This window comes from Pomacea canaliculata, linkage group LG8 (genome assembly GCF_003073045.1).
Source record: "Pomacea canaliculata isolate SZHN2017 linkage group LG8, ASM307304v1, whole genome shotgun sequence".
Taxonomy (NCBI): Eukaryota; Metazoa; Mollusca; class Gastropoda; order Architaenioglossa; family Ampullariidae; genus Pomacea; species Pomacea canaliculata.
In genome coordinates this window covers 13,283,740-13,304,616 of record NC_037597.1, presented here as the reverse complement: position 1 = coordinate 13,304,616, position 20,877 = coordinate 13,283,740, and the positions used below count along the sequence as shown (strand labels likewise).

The 20,877-nt window shown below is 41.5% G+C and overlaps 1 protein-coding gene across 1 annotated transcript; it reads left to right on the top strand.

Moving 5' to 3' along the window:
• Window positions 1–9,117: 9,117 nt before the first annotated feature.
• On the top strand, window positions 9,118–19,366 carry LOC112570373. Its single transcript, XM_025248787.1, has 8 exons — window positions 9,118–9,608; window positions 9,854–9,973; window positions 11,604–12,124; window positions 12,427–12,571; window positions 13,851–13,957; window positions 16,017–16,158; window positions 16,815–18,823; window positions 19,190–19,366. Exons 3-8 carry the CDS (start codon window positions 11,870–11,872, stop codon window positions 19,364–19,366), a joined length of 2,835 nt encoding a protein of 944 aa, XP_025104572.1. The 5' UTR covers window positions 9,118–9,608; window positions 9,854–9,973; window positions 11,604–11,869.
• The last annotated feature ends 1,511 nt before the right edge of the window (window positions 19,367–20,877 follow it).

The following is a 20,877-nucleotide window of genomic DNA, read 5'->3' as shown; positions in this document are numbered from 1 at the left end:
AACAGAACTAGTAAGTTCATTATTATTAAAATCCTCTGTGTGTGTTTTTTTTTTAAATCAAACTCCGTCAGTTCAGTATAACGCCCAGGTACTCGGGTCACAGGATCCAGCAGGTCCCAACACTGGCACGAGAGACCAACCCCATCAGTTTTTGTCTGCGCATGCGTTCAGGTAGGGCTAAAAACCAGGAAACTAATCTATTCAAATTTTACAGTATGACAGGGACACCATCGTTGTTTTTAATGAAACTGCTTACATTCTGACAGCGGTACAGATTAATCTGCGAACGGCATTTCTAATGTCTGTACTCTGAAAGTTTATTAACAGACCTGCTTACTTGTTTACAACTGTGTACGTCACGCTAGCATATTTTGGAAAAATAAATGACATTTAAACAGGTCAAAATGCACGGTCACACAGAAGCTTGTCACCTGGGAACCTTGTTTTGGCGGAAGTGTCCTCAGATTTTCCCCTGGCTCACATAATTTTTTTGTTCTTATCTCAGCCAACGAATTCTTTCGCTCTTCAGTTCTTTGTGATCTGCTTATCAGTTTTACTCTACTAGAAAAAAAGACAAGACCAGGGATTAATTATGAAATGTTTCCAAGGGTCTTGTGTCACCTACCTGATGACGGATGAGCACGTAAAGCCACAAATTGCCCCCGCAGACAGGAGAGGAAAGTGGAGGAACACCGTTATTTTCAAGAAACAATCCCTGCAAGCTTTATTTCCTATACTACGTTCCTTACTAAAATACGAATATACAAGGACATCACATAGAACACCTGCTTGTCCTCTCTCTAGCTTTTTTTTCTTTTAACTACTGCTAAGAAATATCTGAAGGGAACTTAAAGTCGCCGTAAAATTCCAGGCAATGTTTGTTTGTTTTTTTGTTTTTGTTTTGTTTTTGTTTTTTCAATCCTCAGCAAAATACCCTCCACGCCATTCATGCCAAGGAGCCCAAACCATTATCCCTCCGTGTTACGCCTCATTTACAGGGTGCTGGAGTGGATATTCACTAGAGCCCCTCCCTCTGTTATGAGCTCCTCCTTGGACTACTTTTTAAAAATTCTTGCTCAGAGCTTTGGGCTTTGTGACACTAGGGATATCATCTTTCTTCAACGCCTGCAGGAAGTTCTTTTTGACTATTCTGGGATCTCTTTCATCTTTACGGGTGGCTCCAAAGTTCCACTGAGGCAGCCCGACTTGTGAATGGCTGCTCCGTCTTCTGTGTGGAACTTCATGCTATCTTGCTAGCCTCGCAGTATGTTCACCAATCTTCGTAATCATTTCAGGCTCGTTATCTGCTCCTCAAGTTCTTCTTTCCTGTCGTGTTGACCATCCTGAGGATGGGTTACACAAATGCCACGCAGTCCCATCTTTTATGAGGTAAACTCTCACCAGGATGCCAAGGACATTTTGCTGTTGTACATGTTTTAATTGCTTGCCCTGGCCTCCAAAGTATTCGCCAGCATTTTTTTTTTCACAATAGGCTCTTTGTGTCACATATTAAGTCCATTCCATGGGCAGCACTTTTAAAATTTGTTTTTTAAAGGTGGGTAAGGCTTTACCACTGAACTGATGTTTTTTTGGCTTTTATGTTCTGGTTTAAGGTTCTAGTTTAATTGTGGCCTTTAGGAATGAACACTTTTCAACACATTACTTGATAATATAGAAGGGGTAAGTAATGTGTTGAAAAGTGTGATAAATGTCCATTTCTATTGTTAGCGTTTTTGTTATTGTATCACAATGGTGTCTTGTTTTTAACGTTTTGTTACCTTCTGTCGCCGTGATATAGCCTTACAGTTGCTGACACGGCGTAAAAACATAAACAACCAACCAACTATCCAGTGTGCTGTAATGTAGGCCTAACTATATGTGTTTATGGACACATTCCTCGTGTGAAGGTGTGACAAAGGTTTACCTTGGTGCAAAACTTTCTCAAATTACAAGTTAAATTCAGATTTCACTCCTACTCCCAGAGTGCCCACATCTGCTGAAATTAAATCATAGATACTCACTGGGGAAGCTTTAGAAGCATCATCGTGTAATGAGCTCGAGCTTATACTATTTGGAAATTATTTTGCGTTTTAGTACACCTTTAAAAGAGAAGATAGGCATTTAATGGTTACATAAAACTCTAGGCGCCACAAAGTGCGCAATTAATTTCCGCCTGTCATGTGACCACTGGTTGCATAGTAAACCGAGTAATATTTCATTTACTTTTTGGTACTTAGAACAACGCAAGCCTTTGTCTCCCAGTTTTTGTCTGCATTTTTGCTTGATTTAATTTTTCATTTCCAACGGTCAGTTGATGATTCGCACTTAGCGGAAGCACGACTCATTTAACTTTACGGCTCCTTATGTTTGGTGACGGGCCACGAATGTCATAACTTGGAGATAAAACTAACGGGGCTAAAATCTGGTGAATACAATGTCCTGTGACCCCCAGTTATAAGTGTCATAAGGTAGCATTATGCTTTATCACATATCTCCATGAATGGAAGTGTCATAAGGTAGCACTAGGATTTATCACTTATGTCCATGAATGGAAGGGGCAAAATGAAGGACAGGTAGTCCTCGGGTTACGAGGGTCTCGAGTTACGTCGTTTCGTGGTTCCGACTTACGAGGTGCCAACCTCTCGAAGAAACTGGATCTTAGTAGAAGTAGGAGAGATTTTCAACAACACTTTATTTACAGTATTTAAACAGTCTTCACTTGCAGACACGCTGGAAAATCGGCGACACACGCTGAAGCACAATCAACAGCGACATACACAGAAACTACCATAGCAGCGACTACGGCAACTCTGGCTACAGCGACACAAACTGGCAACGGTGACACATGCCGAACACAAAATGACAGTGACACATGTCAACACAAACAATGGCGACAGACTCCAAACACCTCAATTAAGCTAGCGGCGACCGGCGACAGAGCTTCTGTAATGGAGACTTTCGTTCCGACACTCAGTCTCAAGGCTTCTATACAATGTACAAAGGTATCTGGAAACATCTGGTTTCTAATCGTCGCTCTCTGGCACCGAACATTCCAGGTAGTAAGGCTTGCGTCAGTTTATGGATGTGTATGGGTGGATTGCTGTCTGTCTGGCAAGACCAACGCTTATAGCCTCTTGCGAAGTTCTCCGCTGTTAGTCTCGGCGAGCCTAAACAAAGAATGTGACCAAACCGGAAGCTTTGTACCCACCTGCCTCGTTTCAGTAGTTAACTGGGAAAACAAATCGTCTGCCAGCAGTCCAGTAAGACAAGTTCGTGATCAGCCGCACTTGTTCGCGCAAATGCTAGAATGGTGATGGCGATCCAACACCGGCCGGGTCACACGGGGTCATATACTCATGACAAGGCTGCCTGTCGCCGATCACAGATGTCTACAGCATAGAATTCGTAACACACTCCACCCACAATCTTCATACAGTACACCGTATGGCAAAGGTGTTATCAACGTGAATGTTCTGAGTGTCTCAGTCATTCTTCTATTTCTGAAAGTGTCTTTAAACTCAGGAACATCAGAAGACAGGTATATTCAATGGAAGAAGGTATAAGAGTTGACACAGGTCGGTGGAAGATAGAGAACAACTGACGCAGTACCCAAATGCGACTGTGTCCAGCCGGTGGGGTACCGAAAGAAGAGGTGACCGGGAAATTGTACGTGTAAAGAGGAAGAATAAAAAGAAGCCTAGTTTTCCGCGTTTTAAATTAACAGTGATTATTGGTTTAGTCCTTTAAGCTTCCCTTCGATTTTCTTCCAAAAGATGTGCAAGTATTTTAATTGATGTTGATGGGAAGGTTGGGCATGTTGCTTTGCTCGGCCTGGGTTCCAAAAATCTTAGATATCATTGGGGAAGATTTTAACTTGCAGGGTGAGCACACAGGTATGGTCGCTGACGATTGTGAGAAACTGGTTGTTAAACAGTAAAGGTTTGAGTAGCCCACTGGGAGGCTGTATACAACCTGCTGTCTATAGAGGACATGATCATAAAGCCCTCTCCCGACAGCAAGTGCTCCTCACTGTTAGATTGGTGTTGTCTCGACGACGACGACGATGACGACGACGACGTCGACGACGACGATGATGATGCATACGCACATATCTCTCCTGATTGGAGAGCTCATGGAGTTTACAAAAAAAAAAAAAAAACAACAACCAGCAACAACAACCCCCGAATACTTTTTCTCCATCCAATCAGATCATAAAATTAAATATGCATACAATACGTAGCAACAACAAAACAAAAATTGGATAGGGGAAGGATGTTACATTAAATTTACGAGCCGCCTACATGCTAACTTGAGACTGTGACTGTGACTGTCAGCGCCATCTTAGTGTTACCTGCCGATTCACCTGAGATTTTAGCGCTTAGATATAAGTTCGGATTGGCACACATATCCAGTTCCAATCTTTAGGCTATATATTTTTCTTTTGTGGTTCAGCAGAATGATAAGGCTGTGGGGATTATCCAGCTGGGGATTTATCTTAGGAGTGGGCTTATCCTAGTCTCTGGCTCAAAATCTTCCTCGAAGACTTTCTTTTGAGGGTTAGTGGTTCAAGGGACCCCTTCCCCACCTCACGTCACTTAGCCAGTTAGCTAAAGCGGTTTTTCGGGGGTTTCCCTCTTGGAAGCCGACGTGGACAAAAAAATGAAGACCAGTGTGCCCAACTTATTTTATGAGTGAGTGCAGCTGTCAGTCTTCTCTCTCTCTCTCACTTGCTCGCTGTTTGATTTATTTCGTGCTCTACTAACTCTTCTGCACTGGAAACAGGTCGCAGGGCAAGTAGTAGGACAAGCGTTCCGCGTCGGTGAGCGCCCTCGGCGAGCTTCCTAACAAGTTACTTAGTTTGATAAGTTCGTCGACTGCACGTGTGACCAGTGGGTTTGCTTTACTTCGGGCTATTATTAGACCGGGTACGTTGTCCTCAAACCAGGTTAAAATTTAGGTCAGTGGTGACATATCAGGAGACCGCGTCCTTTGGTAAGGTATTGCAAAAATTTACAGTCAACCCACGCTACTTGTTGGGAGGAAAAGACGCTCATAAAAAAGTTTACAATTTCTGCATCCCTCCCCCTTCCCACACACACACCTGAATAATTTAGTATAGAGACGAGCATTTGAGTTTTTAGAGCAGACAGGAGAAGAAAGTAAGGTTTTAATAGCGTATTCCGGAATTATTAGTTGGAGAATAAGTTTAGGAAAACAGTACTTAGCCCTCCTCCTACAGACCCATCAGTATATGACGATGAACCCAGTGAAGCGAGGCTTTAACCACTGTGGGGCATTCCTGAGATCATGAAAAACAGTCAACCAGTGGAAAGATAGAAGAAAAGAAACAAGAAAAGAGGCTTTCGACGAGTCGATAAGGGAACGAGTGCGTGTTGGTCGTTGCACTGACACAGGCTGTGGTGCACACGTGGCGTATATATGTGTGTGTGTGTGTGAGATAATTGCATAAATCGTTAACGAGGACTACAACCTTGGCGTCTCTTCCAATCTCTGGTGGTGGTCGCAGCGTTGGAAATAAAAATACGAAAAAACAAGAGCCTACATTACATGCGATTTTTTAACTCATCTCGCCTTGGCTAATTTCCGTATAGTATTGAAAAACTAAATAAATTAGTAAATATAAATAAATAAATTTTTTATGCTTATCCGTATGAAATGAATCAAGAAGCAATGGAATACGTCCGAAAGTGAGGTCAGCGTCTGACCTCTTATCTACCTGATACCGCGTGCTTTTTACTTTTCTGCTTACTTTGTCCTTTTCGCCTCAGGGTAGTATACAAGGTGTCAAAAGATCTCCATTTTTGCCTGTCAGTATATTTAATTACCTTATTCTATGTCAGTCTGCTTCTTACCATTTTTGTCCTAAAATGCTCTACTTCAAGTTTTTTTTGGTCGGCAACGTTTCCTGTTACATTCAGCTGTCCAATGAAGATTTATTTTGGGCGGTGCATCTGTTTTTCTCCCGCACACATGCCCTAGTCATTTCCATCGTCTTTTGCGATAATGATTGTCATGTTTGTGCAGATGTACTTTATGAGACTTTTCTTGTCAGTGATTATGCTTGGCTGGAATATTTTTACGATTTTCCTTAGACATTTGTTTGGTAAAGTCTCTAGATTTTGCCTGATCTTTACCGATACTTCCAGCATTCACTCCCATTTTCCAAAAAAAGACATTGCTTCTGTAGATTCTTAATTTTGTTAATACTTGCTTACAGCTTTGGGATTCCAGATTTATTTTAAGCATGCCAAAGGCTTGGTTTGCTTTGATAAGTCTGTTCTTTATTCGTTTTCATATCGCCATCTGTTGTCACTAGGTCCTCGTGATATGTATATTCATGGACTTTCTCCATTTCCTTGCTGTCAGTTGTGATCGGTTCTGTTGACTTGTCCCTCTGTCTCATTTCTTTACTTTTGCCAATATTTATTTCTAAATTCTATTTAGTCTAATTCGCCGAAGATTCAGTTGGAATGTTGACCTTTCTATGAGCGTCGTTGTGTTGGATGGATAGCACAACAAAGTAAAAGAAACATAATTTAATTGTCCAGTGTTGATGTCAGTGCTTAGCAGATTTTTCTTTTCTTGTCTTCATTGTTTCATAAGTCAGTCCATAGCCATTATGAATAGAAATGCTGAGAGAATTCATTGACACCAGTAGAAATACTGAAGCTGTCTAATAGATTACTGTTGCCACAAAACAAATTACTATAAAAATCTGTATGTAGTACTCTTCTTTTTTCTTCTTCTTCCTATTCACTCCCCAGTAGGGCATAGGACCGCAACTACATCCCGCCATCGGATCCGGCTCTGGGCGTCCCTTTCCAGTTGGGACCATGTGATGCCAGCTGCCTCCGCCTCTCTGTGGACTGATCTCCTCCATGTCTGTCTGGGTCTCCCAGCCCTGCCCCTCCCCTGTGGGTTCCAGCCCAGAGCTTCTCTTGTTAAATTGTCGGCCGGCTTTCGCAAGGTGTGACCGATCCAGCCCCACTTCCGCTTCTTGATGTCTTGGCTGCCAGCTTTGTGGTTGGTTCTCTCCCACAGGTCTGTATTGGAGATCTCGGGCCATCTGATGTTGAGGATGTGGTGCAGACATCTGTTGACGAATGTCTGAATCTTGTTGGTGATGGTGTTTGTCACACGCCATGTCTCAGATCAATATAGAAGGACTGACTTTAGGTTTGCGTTGAAGATGCGGATTTTAGTGCGCTCTTATTACATTTACTATTTTTTGAAATATTCCATAGTGACGAATGATTTTTCACAATCACTCATGGGTGTATGATGTCAAAGGATTTCACAAGGTCAGTGTAGAAAGTGCTGTTGTTCTGCTTTAAGAGGAAGATTTTACCATTGCATTCGTGCCATTCTAAGGCCTGACTTATTCTTGTCATCAGTGGTGAACCTTTTCAACGAGCCGACTGAAGATTTTGCTTGTCCTGCATAATTTTCCCAATTCCCTAAGTTGCCCTTCTTTGGCACTTGAAGATTATATAATATGCTTCTTCCATTATTCTGGTGTTTTGTTCGTACCACAGATTTCCTACAAGATCTTTGGGAATTCTTCTACCACGAAATATAAGTCAGTATGTATTCACTTTTGTGAGCTGCTTGTTTCCAGATCCGTCTGGCACGGTTCTAAAAGTGGAATAGGATGTAAAATTTATAGGGGTCATCTTTGACCCCAAACCTTCATTCCGTTTCCTTATCAATTTTCTACGCCTGTCATGTCAGAAAAGCATTGGAGTGAAATACAGACACGTGCTATGCACCCTCAGGTTCAGGACAAGAGTCGCAGTGAGGTCATCGTCCTGAAAAAAACGAGTCTTAAGTTTAGACTTAAAGGTGGTAAGAGCGACGAAAGCTGATGGTAATCCGTTGCAAGTTGATAGGGCTTGGTAGGAGAAAGACCTTTGTCTTTGTCTTTGTGGGACTCGCAGTGGGACTTCTTCACGAACATCGCACAACCTGCTGCTATTGTCTATCTCCTATGCCTTTCTTTTCCATTGTTCTCTCTTTTACTTCGTATTTACGGCCTATTCCAGCAGTGAAACATTCCTGTACTATTATTAGTTCATGGTTAATGCTCGGCAAAGATCTAAGAACCATCGAGACCTTCAAAGTCCTCCTGACCGCGGCAAAGCGGCGAGACGTCGGATGGGATACCACGTCCGTTGTCTGTTAACCAGTTCGAGTTCAACCGCATAGATAAGTAAGCACCCCGCCCCTCCCCACTGTACAGACACTACAACGCTCCATTTCGTAAGCAGGTACGTTAAAACGGCCACCCGCCATCTTTACGGAGGGAAAGAGACGGAGGGGAAAAGGATCTTAGGAGCTAAATGCCATGACCGAACGGCTCTATGAATTGAATATTTCTGAGCAATATTGCTAGAATTCACTAGCCATGGATTTTCATTCTTAACAAAAAAAAACAAAAAAACAAAACAAAAAAAAAAAAACCAACAACAAAAAACAACAAAAAAACAAACAAACAAAAAAAACCCCCCAAAAATACAACAACAGCAACAACAACAAAAACCAAAACAAACACAAAAAAGCAAAAAAAAAAAAAAAAAAAAACAAACAAACCTACATGACATTCACGCGCTCCTCTACGTGCTTGCCCTCTTCGTTCTTTCCCATGTTTGTCCTTACAACGAAATATGATCTGAACCTTTCTTTAAAAAAAAAAAAAAAAAAGCCAAGATGGAATTGATCCGTTAGGTGACACCTGTGGGATATTGTGCAATGATAGCTATTCATCAAGACAACCAAATGGATTTATTCCATATTGGCAAAAAAGAATAATATTAATAAAAAAGCAAAACGTAAATAATAGTGTTTGTGTGTGTGTGTGAGAGAGTGTGTGAGAGAGTGTGTGGGTGTATGAGAGTGTTTGTGTGTGTGTGTGAGAGAGTTTGTGTGTGTTAGCGTGTGTGTGTGAGTGTTTGTGTGTGTGTGAGTGTTTGTGTGTGCTCAGCGTTTGCGACATACGTCAGGTAAGGTAGCTGGTCACGCCGCACGCAGCGTGACGCAAGGCTCAAGCTTCCTCCTGTCGGGCATTAACTCTCCTGCACTTGAGTGAAGCTACGAAACTCAGTCAAGCCGTCAACAGGGGCTACAACAGTGACTGTGACTGTGCGGGGAAGGTGGGCACATCAAAGGCAGACACAGGTTGACTGATAAAGTCGTGTTGTGCGAGTGACTTCGCCGAATTTTTTTTTTCTTCTTTTGGTCTCAGCCGGTTGCCAAAGGAAGACATGAGTGAAGCAGGCCTGTAACTCGTGCACCTGATTAAAGTGCAGCCCGTACCTTGACACGATCAATGGCCCACACGTACCGAGCCCCATATCCATGGCCCAGTTACAATGATTTTCTGCTTTGTCAATGTTGATGTAAACAAATCACGCTTTGCTTCTTTTTTACCTTGTGGACGGATTCGGTGATTTCATTCAGTGTCCCACCGTTTACCTGCGGAAGTCAGTTTTTTCCCTCCCTTGATCTTGAAGAACTTAAGCTCGTGGCATTTGTTTTGTCAAGAGCAAAAAAAATGATTTGTTCAACGGTTCGGTGCCCATGTACGCAAGGTAAGGCCATATATTTTTTGTCACTTTTGTCGGTGATGTTCATTTCTCAATCATTGGATTATTTCGCCAGCTAGCATATACGATAAACTTATATATGTTTGCTTTCCCATTTCCCCATATCACTAAGTTTCTTTTCAAAATCCTTTATTTTCTTCCTGTCTTCCGCTGAAAATTTTTTTTTATAATTTCTGTTTCTTATTCAATTGATTTTTCTGTGATCTTGTTTTATTTTTCTTTTCTTTTAGGAATATAAATTTGAGTAACTCAACGAAATAAAACTTGTTATAGTCTGTAAGCCTGCATCACACATTGTTCTCAAGTTCCTCTATGTCCAGCGTCAGTTTTTACTGTTGTCCTTCTGGAAGGTGAGGAGGAGGATGACGATAGTTCTGTTCGTCATCGGTATTATTCTGAAGAACGAGTTGTGTGAAACTTTTTTTTTTCTTCTTTATTGTTTGAGGGACAAAAGAGCCACACATTAAAAAAAAATTCCAGATTTGGTAATAACAGCAAAATGTCAAAGGTTGAAACACAATCCTTACTGTTAGTCTGTAGTTTTATTATCGTGATCGATTGAACAGTTGAGTGGACGAAATAGCGTGTAGTGGAGCTCGATTTTCTTGCGTGAGTACACTGGAAACTGTCTCAGCAATAAATTCTCTTCAAGGCCGAAGAGCACTGCAGATGGCGTCATGGCGGGGGATAAAATGTGACCTCAAAGTTCATTTGTGAAAATGTGGCTTGAATTAAAAAAAATAAAATAAAATGATTATCAGAATAACTGGAGTTATTTGCAAAATATTTTTTTTTCTTTTAACGTGAACAGCCTGGAGTTACTTTTTTTGGTAGAGATTCTTGGACTTTTTGCGGTGTTAATCATGTGTAGTACCCTCGCAGTTTCCGCGCTCGTTGTTAGTCTGTGCAGTCCATACATCGCTGGACATGTTAGAAACAAGTGTTTCACAATTGTGCTACCTACATTAAGACTGGCATCCTGCGCGTTTCAAGTGAAAAACTACCCCGACACCCAATCTGTCTGCGGCACAATCTGCTCCCTGGTCGAGACGCTCCCATTGCCCACACCAGTGCACAACATCCGGGGCCGTAGTTATAACGCGAGGGAAGTCGTTGCCCTGGGGCAACATGGGGAACTCAAGGACAGGCATCTTGTTTCCGAAGATGTAAAGCAGGTGTTCAGACCCCGGAGGAGTTTCACCCCTGGAGGCGTAATTTAAAGCAAATGTGTCTTAGGACAGTGGTTCTCAAAGTTTTTCGGACCGCGGACCACTTTACTTTAGTAAAAGCTATGGCGGACCACCAAGGCCTAATGAAACAATATGGCGGACCACCAAGGCCTAAAAATCAGTCTGTACTATGAATTTCAAATTTAAATTGCCGCATTTGTTTCATTTTAATTCAAAACTAAATGTCCTTTTGTAAAAGTAATATAGTAATAAATTGACATAAAACTACCTCGTTCTTTGTAATTAAAATGTTAATGCGAGGAATGCATCACTTTAAACATCACTTTGCTGACATTTGACGACTGTCAGCCGCGGACCACCTGACTTATGCTTTGAGAACCACTGTCTTAGGGTAAAGAAACATGTAGTAGTATCTGCTAGGGTGTGGACGCCGCTTTATAACTTCGGAAGAAAGACGCTTCTCCTTGAATTCTCCATTTTTGCCACGTGGAAACGATGTTTCATAATTACGGCCCCTGGCTGGGACGAGATCTGGCTCTTCATAATTATTCATGCGATTCTGTGTCACCGGGATTTACATGAGCAATTCTTTGACCTTTTTTTTAAAGTCTGTGTGTTCCATTAGCTTTCCCAATGCGTCCGTTATATTTAGCAAAGCTGATTATCTTTTCTTTCGTTTCTTTTCTTTCTCTCTCTCTGTCGCACGTGTGCACACGCAACTACACTAAAATCAATCTCTGAAAAGCTTGAAAAAGGCGTTTAATTGTACTTGTTTCTTTTCTTTAAATAGCAGCAGAGTCGTGATATGTCATAAAGGACCACTCAAGTAATCGTCGCACTTTCAAGGGAACCAAGGACAGTGCCCCGTATACCAAAACTCTCTATGCACGTACTTTATTCCTTCCAGAGATAAGGATCCCATTTCTGTGACTACACAGTCAATGCCTTTAAAAACAGTGACTTTCCAGGGCCAGAATAAACTGATTCAAGTTATCAAGCTTCTTTTTCGTCTCCCCTGACGTCGTATGGCTGTTGGTTGATTGGGACTCGAAGGCCATGCCCACAGCCAAGACCACCGTTTTGAAGGGGGACTTTACTGGCAGCTACGAGGGGAGCAGTTATGAACAGCATCCTCCCACGCAAGGTGGCGAGGAAGGCAGCCATCGCATGGGTTCAGGGCCTGGGCACAACGTGACACGCCGCCAAAACCTTGCACCACCGGACAACGTCCTCAACAGTGCAGCCTGCGCCGTCTGTGGTGACCGTGCCAGCGGCAACTTCTTCGGGGCTACTGTTTGCCTCCCCTGTAAAGTGAGCAAATATCGTTGTAAACAAACTAAACGGGAGAATGCATGTAAAAAACAAAACAAAACAAACAAATAAAAAAACCCACCAATAAATAATAAATAATCTTAAATTTTGATCAGGAACTAATTAATAAATAATTAGACCTCGATGTGTATCAAAAAGTATAATTGCTCTGTGTGCGCAGCCTTTTATTTCATAATCAGCCGCTAATCCAAACTGAAAATATCATGTAACAATGATAAAGTTTACTGTTTTTTTTTTTCTTACCAAGCGAGTGGATAATATGGATATTGTCTGTGATTCAGAGCTTCTTTATCCGCTGCACCAAAGATGGCGAGCCTGCCGTGCAGAAGCAGTGCAATGGCTGCTGTGACGTCAGCAAAGAATTACGTAATCGCTGTCAGTTTTGTCGCTTCCAGCGCTGTCTGCTCATTGGCATGACTCGAAAAGGTAGACATCTTGTTTCAGGATTTTTGTCTTCCTTTGCATCAGCGTGATACTTCGCCATTTTATTAATCTGTAGACAACATGTCTGCAAAATTTATGGCTAGCGTCCTTGTCCTTGCTGCAATAAGTCCTGGTGACGCATGGCCGAACGAAATTGCAAAACTCTGTAAAGAAACATTTATTTGTCACGTGGAAAGAATCTATATATATACAGTGGAACCTCGGTTAGCGAACGCCTCGGATAGCGAATTTTTCGGTTAACGAACAAAAATTTCGCTAAAAATTTGTCTCGGATAGCGAACAAAATTTCGGATAACGAACAAAAATTTCGTTAAAAATTTGTCTCCGATAGCGAACAAAATTTCGGATAACGAACAGCCACGTGAACCACACGTGACCGACCAGCATATCATCATTCGCGCTCGAGACAGTTACGATCAGTCGTTCCTTACCTGTGCGCATCCTTCTTATTTAGTGATTGTTGTGCTTTATTTTAATAAGATAATCCTCAATCATGGCTCCAAAGAAGATTAAGAGCAATTAATAGTAGTGAGGTAATGACAAGGACGCGGCCAACAAATGAATTGAAAAAGGAAATGATTTCAAAGTATGAAGGTGGCATGCGTCTGTCGGATATGTGATGTCGTATTACCGAAGAGTTTTACAAAAAAAGGCAGAAGAAGCAGACACTGGACAAGTTTTTTTCTTCAACCTCAAAGCTACAGAAAAGGGAAGTCTCCCCCGATTTTATAATGTCACGTGTGCTCATGGAGAGGGGATTCAAAGCAGTAATTCCACTCCTTCCTCCCCACACCTGTTTCCAACCACGCCGTCAAAACGGCAAGTTTTCTGTTTAAATGCTTTCGTTAATGTTTTTATGTTTATTTAACTCCGTTTATATTGCATTATAACTGTTCTCATTAAAACAAATACCTATATATATATACAGCCTGTAACTTTCAAATATTAGCGAGTCAACAGGGGCTGGGAACCAATTAAATCTATTTCCTTTATTTCTTATGGAAAAAATTGTTTCGGATAACGAACATTTCGGTTAACGAACAGCTTTCCAGAACGGATTAAGTTCGTTAACCGAGGTTCCACTGTATCAGCTTACTCCTAAGACTTGAAGAAAGGATGAATTTATGATGGGGTTGTCAACTTGGTAAAACTTAAACTGCGTTTGAGAGGACAGAAAATAGGATATGGATTTAAAAATAGGTTGTGAGTTGTTGGCCTTGTGAGATAAATTCTCTAACACACAAACCTGTCAACACACCAGAAAAGCCGATGGTAGTGCACGCAGCTGAGGGTCAAGAGCTTTGTCGGGTGTGTGGTGACCTTGCCAACGGAGTCCATTTCGGGATCTTCACTTGTGAGGGATGTAAGGTAGGTCTTTTCGACCTAGGATGGAGTGTTTTTATGTGTTTTACTGCAGTTAACTGTGTCAGGATTGTTTTTCTTTGTTTTCTCGTATCCTAAGTAGGATGACTGGACAATGTCATTGTGACCCAAACCATTTGACATCCAAAGAAAAATAAAAAACTTCAAACAGACAAAAGTTTCAGTTAAAAACACTTCACATGTATAATCAGCATTGGTCCTCATTATAAATTTCCTACTTGAATAAGCGCGTTCACACACTCTGGAATACTGTTAGTGCCCACATACACTCAAGCACTTGGATTAAGCATGTATTCGGAGTTGTTTTTATTATTAAACCTACACTTGCGTTTACAGGCTATTCGCACATTCTTAGTCGCTGTACACACATCTTCCGTAGTATTGTGTCAGCACAATACTACGGAATTTCAAAAAAAGCCAACAAACAAAATTGAGACAGGATTCAATCTCTCGCCAACCAGAACGACTATAAATCTGTTTACCCAAAAATGTTTACAAACTGTGCTGCTTAACTATTTTCTTTTTTTGTGTAAAGTATCAAAATATTTTGAAGAGAAAATAGGATATGCGTTTCTTGTTCCCTTTTAAAACGTTGAAGCTGTCTGACGATGCGCTTAACAGGTTTTCCTGCAACAAATTATGTAAACAATGGGGTTATATATCTTTCTTCTACACTGAAATGGAACAGATTTAGTTCTCCTTTTTGACTCAACTTTATTACAGGGTACAAGGCAATAGTTGCGGATACTAGACAGCTCTCAAAAAACGAATGAAATAGGGGCCTGGATTCTGGATGTGGGTAAAGTTAGGGGTATATAGTTATTGTTTGGAAAATGGATCATTCGCGTGCGGCTCTTCCGGCTTTCCAAAACGAGGCCTCATGGGCCTCATTGTTACGAGGAAGAACGGCGGATAGACAAGAGCAGTACAAAGAAAATCAAATCGCACAGACAGTCTTGTGTGTCTTTCTGTAAAAATGATAAAAGATATGGTCAGAATGCCATTTCTTTCGTTTGCAATGGATTAAAATCTTTGAAAGCTTTGAATTTGACAAAAAATTGAGAAGAATAAAATACAAGCTTTTAGTGTCGTATGACAAGCCTATTTTGCTTTAAAATAATATTTCAATTTAAGAATGACTAAAATCGCGCTACATACAGGTATAGTTGGCCAGCTGTACAAGAATTACACTTAAAAGAACAAAAACACAAACATAAGAGATATGAATGCACACACCATGCAATACATTCACATAAATAGCAAATTATACAGGGTGGTGACACAAATGCAGAAGGTATGCACACACAGTGCAATAGATACATATGCAAAGCAAATTATGTAGGTTGGTAAAACAAATGCAAGAGATTTTCACACAAAGTGCAAAATATTCACATGAAATAAATCAAAACATACAGGTTGGTTGCACAGAAATGCCAGAAAAATAAATGTACACACCGAATAATATATTAAGCATAATTATTCGATGGGGACGATGTAAATCATTGAAGTCACCGACAGAATCGCCTATGCTAAAAGTACATGGAGAACAGGATTTAAAAAAAAACCCCAAACAAACCTACATGTCTCTTTGATTCCCCAAATCACACTCTTAAAGCAACACATACTATGAACAAATTACTAAAAAGAAACGCTCCAGACATCCTTTTACAACTGCTATATCACACAAAGATATCACACAAGCATATTGTCATGAACAGAACTCACATGTAAAGCAAAAATCTAGCATCAGTCACGCAATTCTTATTCCTTCTTTAATCGCCAATGTGAGAATTCCAAATCCAGTATTACAGACATTTTGATATACAGGTCAGTGCCAATACATGTCGGTTGCCACTACATCAGCCCCCTAGGCCTCATTCTGGTTTCAAGATGGAGCTTTTGTTCATAACGTCCCTTGACTGGAGCTGAGGAGAAATAGAATAAGTTGCACAACACCACCCAGTATGCTTGTTGAGGTACTCTCCCTCATTTCTAGAAAGATAGCCTCTTTAGTAAAGTTGTTTCCACAATTTTTTCTACACAGAAATTTTTTCGACGAGGGTTGAAAGAGCACAAGAGTTACGTCTGCCGTGGCGCCCACGACTGCCAACTAAATCCACGCAACCGAAACAACTGTCGTGCCTGTCGTTTCTGGAAGTGCGCAGCTGTCGGCATGTCACGTGATGGTGAGAAATTTCTTCCAGACAGTCGTTTTCTAGCCTTTGGTAACAGAATATGTTTAAAGCTTTTCAAACTGGCTTTGAGATTCTGATTTCTGCACACTTTTGCAAGACTATTCTTTTAATAAGGAACTATTGACTTGGCTGATTAGTGATTTTCTTCATGAATAGTACACTCTCTGAACTGTAGAATGTGTTAGTTTTTCGGTAATATCAGATACTGTTGGTTAGTGGTGATGGTGGTTTTGTAGGATAGGTGCTTTCATCAGATTCTAGATTTGTGTAATATTTTGCTTTAGCTATATCACAATTATGCGAATCCGTCTCGATCAGTTTCTTTTTATGTAGACGAAGATAGAGCATCCAGTGTTTTTATGAAAATAATCATGTCTAGAGTGCTTTATCAGTGAAAAGCAAATATCTTTATTATACAAAACAATATCTTAGTAAAGTAAGTACGTTTTGCTTTGTCCATGATGGTGTGTATTGTCTTTAATTGACAGCCAAGTAGAAATTTTTCATAAATAATGAGCTCAGATGGTTCCAGCAATGAAGAGCAAATAGTACTAGGAAGACCATCTCTGTAATCTGAATAGCTTGCCGTGAAAGTGTCCACTTTGAACTGTTGCTTATTGTAGACAAATGTGTCTTATCATTTCCAGCTATCAAGATGGGGCGACCACGAAAAACGTTTTTTCAGTCGAAAACTGATGAGGACCAAGCTGGCCTACCACCATCATACTTTCATCACAAACAAAGCAACACCACTCCACCTACCCAACTGACAGCGTTGCTTGACAACAAGACCCCACAGAGGTCTTTGAACAGGTCACCTCACCGTCGTAGCCCTACAGACGAAGTACGTTACCCTGTGTGCGTACCCCACTTGCAGCTCCATCCGGAGAAGCCCATAAGTTTTTATCAGTGGGCGACCAGGAGTGAGAGTTGCAGTGCTGGATTGTTGGGCAGCGAACCACCATGTGTTGCATCCGAAGATGTGGGTAGGAGCCAGTCGCTTCCAAATGTCCAGACAATGCCGATGATCGTGCCTCTAGGGTCTGTACAGTCGGCTTCGCATTTTTCGGCACAAATTGGTGAAAATCGGACTTTCACCAGTTCGAATCCTTACAGCTCACTCTTTCGTTCTTCTGCTCCGGCTGTTACCCAGCTGCAGCCTCTGCCAGTTTCTCTGCGTCTCAATACTGATGCCAGCACTCATTCTGTCAAGAAATACAAAGGAAGCAAGCCTCCTGCACCGGATGCACCAGACCACTTCGTTTCAACTCGTCTTTGCGACCAGACGTCTTGGGCGCCGCCTGCATCACGTGACTTTCATGCAGAAAGGTTGTCGCTGATGTCATCTGTCAACGACCGGGTCGTGAGAGGCCGTGACATTGACGGAGCGCTCGACCTCAGTGTGAGGACGAATGTTGCACCCAGCAGAAAAAATGGTGTGTGCCCACCTTCTTACAATGGTGAATCACCGAGAGTGTATTCTATGCAACCGTGCAGCCAGGAAGACGTGGTTAGTTTGTTGAGAGCGACGACCACGACTGAAAGGGTGGTCTCCGAACAGGGAGCCTTTGACGATGTCGAAAGAGGCATCAAAATTTCTCGGATGGATTCCGACAGTGTTCACGATGAAAACACCAGATCGAGTGGTGGTCCAGGGTGGACAGTTTCACATCGCCCGATAACCGAGGCAACGAGGCAGTTTGTTGCGCACAGTGATGGTCCTGAAGATCTGTCAGCGACTGACAAGCTACCTCAAGGCTCGGCGTTACGACAGAACTACAGATTATGTGAAAACGTTTCGGAAACAGGAAATGTTTCATTATCGTCTCTTAGTTCTATGCATATAAATTCGCCATGTCAGTCTTATTACCAATGGACTTCAACGAAAGATAAGAAGGACCTTTTCGAAGCTTCGTCTTGGAAGGTGCCTACCACTCTTGTGCCCAGTCTTCATCCCGAGATGAGCGCGTCAATCAGTTTGAACAGTGGTCTTGGTATAAACCGTGCTTCCAGTGAGACACTCCGCACGGAAGAATGTACGGAAATTAATTATTTTGATTCCATGAGAAAGCTTTCCAGAGACGTGCTTATGAGTGAGCATAAGACGATTACACTCAACAATCAGAACGCACAATATACATCAGAACATTTCCCTAGCATTCCCCAACATTGTCCTGGAAGTCTCCGACAGGAGAAAGTCATTCCCTCCGACAACTGTCATTCGATCCCTTCGGAACATTCACAACAACTTCGATATCAACTGCGAGGCGAAAAACAGTCAACAATTACCCCGAGGAACAACGCCCCATTTGTAAAGGAAGACGAGATACGCGCCTTGAATGACATTGCCGACATAATGCATGCAGTAATAGAAACATCAGAGAGACAAAAGACTACTTTGAACCCTCAGGAGACTCCCACCCACTCGACGATCCAGATTCCCGAGGAACTGACACAGACCAAATTAGGCTTCAATCTGGTCAAGCTGCGAGAATACTGGGACAAGACGCTGAAGCTTCTGAATGTCCCCGCGCCAGTCGATGGCGATTTTGAGATCCCTGACATATTCAGGTTCATCGCCAAAGAGGATGTGACGTCATACGAAGAGATCAAAAAGATCACCAGTAAAAAACTCGACGTTGACTCCAATCGCCCGGTAAGTGTATGATTGACCCTAGAAACCGAGAAACGCCAACAGGCGCTTCCACAGACAACTAATAACAAAAAATATTATCACTGATAAAATTGATCGCCTTTTTTACTTTTCAAAGCTGTGTATTTGTAAAGGTATAGTGGGAGTGCAATTGTTTTTAAGGATTAGGTAAAGCTTATTACAAGATACTATTTCCCTAAAATATGTGTAAATACTCCCCCATTCTTTGTAGGTGGTCAAAAACGGGATGTCGCATTTGTACATTTGTACACAGGTATACCTTACTCGCCCGGATTTGGGGAAATAACATCTATTAGCTTTACCTGGTCATTAAAAATAGAGCACCTCACTAGATGTTTGCTGTAATAGGATGGCTTGTGGTTGTGTCGGGAAGAGGAGCAGAACTGGAAGTGTTTGCAGACCCACATGCCACGTAATGTTCGTGGCGAGAATCGTTTCCCCTTCGCTCTTCCAGGTACACAGGAACATTTATTTATATTTTCGTCTCATTGTAAGATGGTTTATAAACGAGGTATTCCTGCTTGAGATTTGTCACAATCGCACAGAAGATAAATGAAGTTTTTAAAGCCGGCTAGATTATCACTATAACCAGATGTCATTAATGATGCAAAACTACACATCTGAAGGATTGATAAGCGAATATTAGGAACACGTGACAAGAGTTTGTCCTCGAGAAAACCTTGATTTTGAATCTGAGTCCTTGTTTTCTTATCATATTTCTTAAATCATTCCTTTAAATGTCAGTAGTAAAGTGCCAGTCACACAATGAGCTACAATGTATACCATCATCATCTGCCATCTGCAACATGATCTTTCTGTGTTGATGAAGGGAAGCAGTTGGATTGTCCTGAAGCCTTTGTAAACTTTGTAACACTTTTAACTGTGCTTTCCTATGCACATGTATTAGGACTACGATAAGAAGACACTCGCCTGTTGAACACAAAACCTACTGATTTAGAAGTCAGAGTTACAGGCAAACAGTTTATAGGAACGAAAAGGGAAACTATTTTGTTTATTTATTATTGTGGTTAAGATGTTTTGAAGGTAAAATATACGGCTGGTTGATAAAGACATATTCATGTGTATTCCAAATACATATTCCAATCTGACTTTTACAAAACATTGACTAAAAACGGTCTCAGGTATGTAACTCGTACGTAATCTTGATGACTATCTGCATTATTAAAAAAAAAATAAAAAAAATAGGAGATTCATTTGAATGGAATCATTCTTTCTAATGCATACACTTCAATAACTTAAAAACTGCATAAAAACAGTGATTTAGAGGTAGTATATTCAAGTGTCTGATGCCATCTAATGTCCTGTCGCGATGTAATCTTCTATTTTTGGTTCTAACTCAGCCATATGACCATTTCTTGCATGTTAGACAGGTTGCCGTAAAGTTTTGTGTCTGTTTTATTTGCCTGTTGTTTTTTCCAATTTTTTTCCGACAGCGGTAATAAAATAACAATATTGCAAACAATAACATCAAAACTCGCGATGTAAAGGAATTACCAGGTCAAAAAAGGAGCACAACAAATTTCACCCTCCTGTCCACCAGATAGAACAAAAGCGTTAAGAAACGTCCATGTCAAGAAGGTATAAACCAGTTTAGTGCAATCTGCTAGACAGCGCGTAAACATGCTCACTACTTTCAGTAGGAACGTTGACCGAGGTGCTGGCCTGTTTATTTCCCCCCGTGCCCTCCTTTTGTGACAAGTTCTTTACTGCATTTTTTGCTATTCAGGGATGGCTTAAGGGTATACTCAGCATGCCTTTATGACAGCACCATGGCGCAGTAAGCAGATGATTATACAGGCGGCCCACGGTATTCGCCTTGGTGACGCAGGGCCCTTGTGAATGTGAACAATTCGCGAATAACTCATCCCCCTACCCTCAAAACCTTTCTTTTGTCTGTTCCTAAAACATAAGGATCAAACAACTCTCTCTCTCTCTCGCTCACACACACACACACGCGCGCGCACACACACACCCAAAGAGCGTGGCGCTCCCAGACTATATAGTCCGTAGTCTTT

What these genes read in the sequence shown, in the direction of transcription:
- LOC112570373 (XM_025248787.1), top strand. Translation starts at nt 11,870, where the DNA reads ATGCCCACAGCCAAGACCACCGTTTTGAAGGGGGACTTTACTGGCAGC. An exon ending in CATTGGCATGACTCGAAAAG is followed by an intron (nt 12,572 to 13,850) that starts GTAGACATCTTG and finishes TCAACACACCAG; the next exon opens with AAAAGCCGATGGTAGTGCAC. An exon ending in TGTCGGCATGTCACGTGATG is followed by an intron (nt 16,159 to 16,814) that starts GTGAGAAATTTC and finishes TATCATTTCCAG; the next exon opens with CTATCAAGATGGGGCGACCA.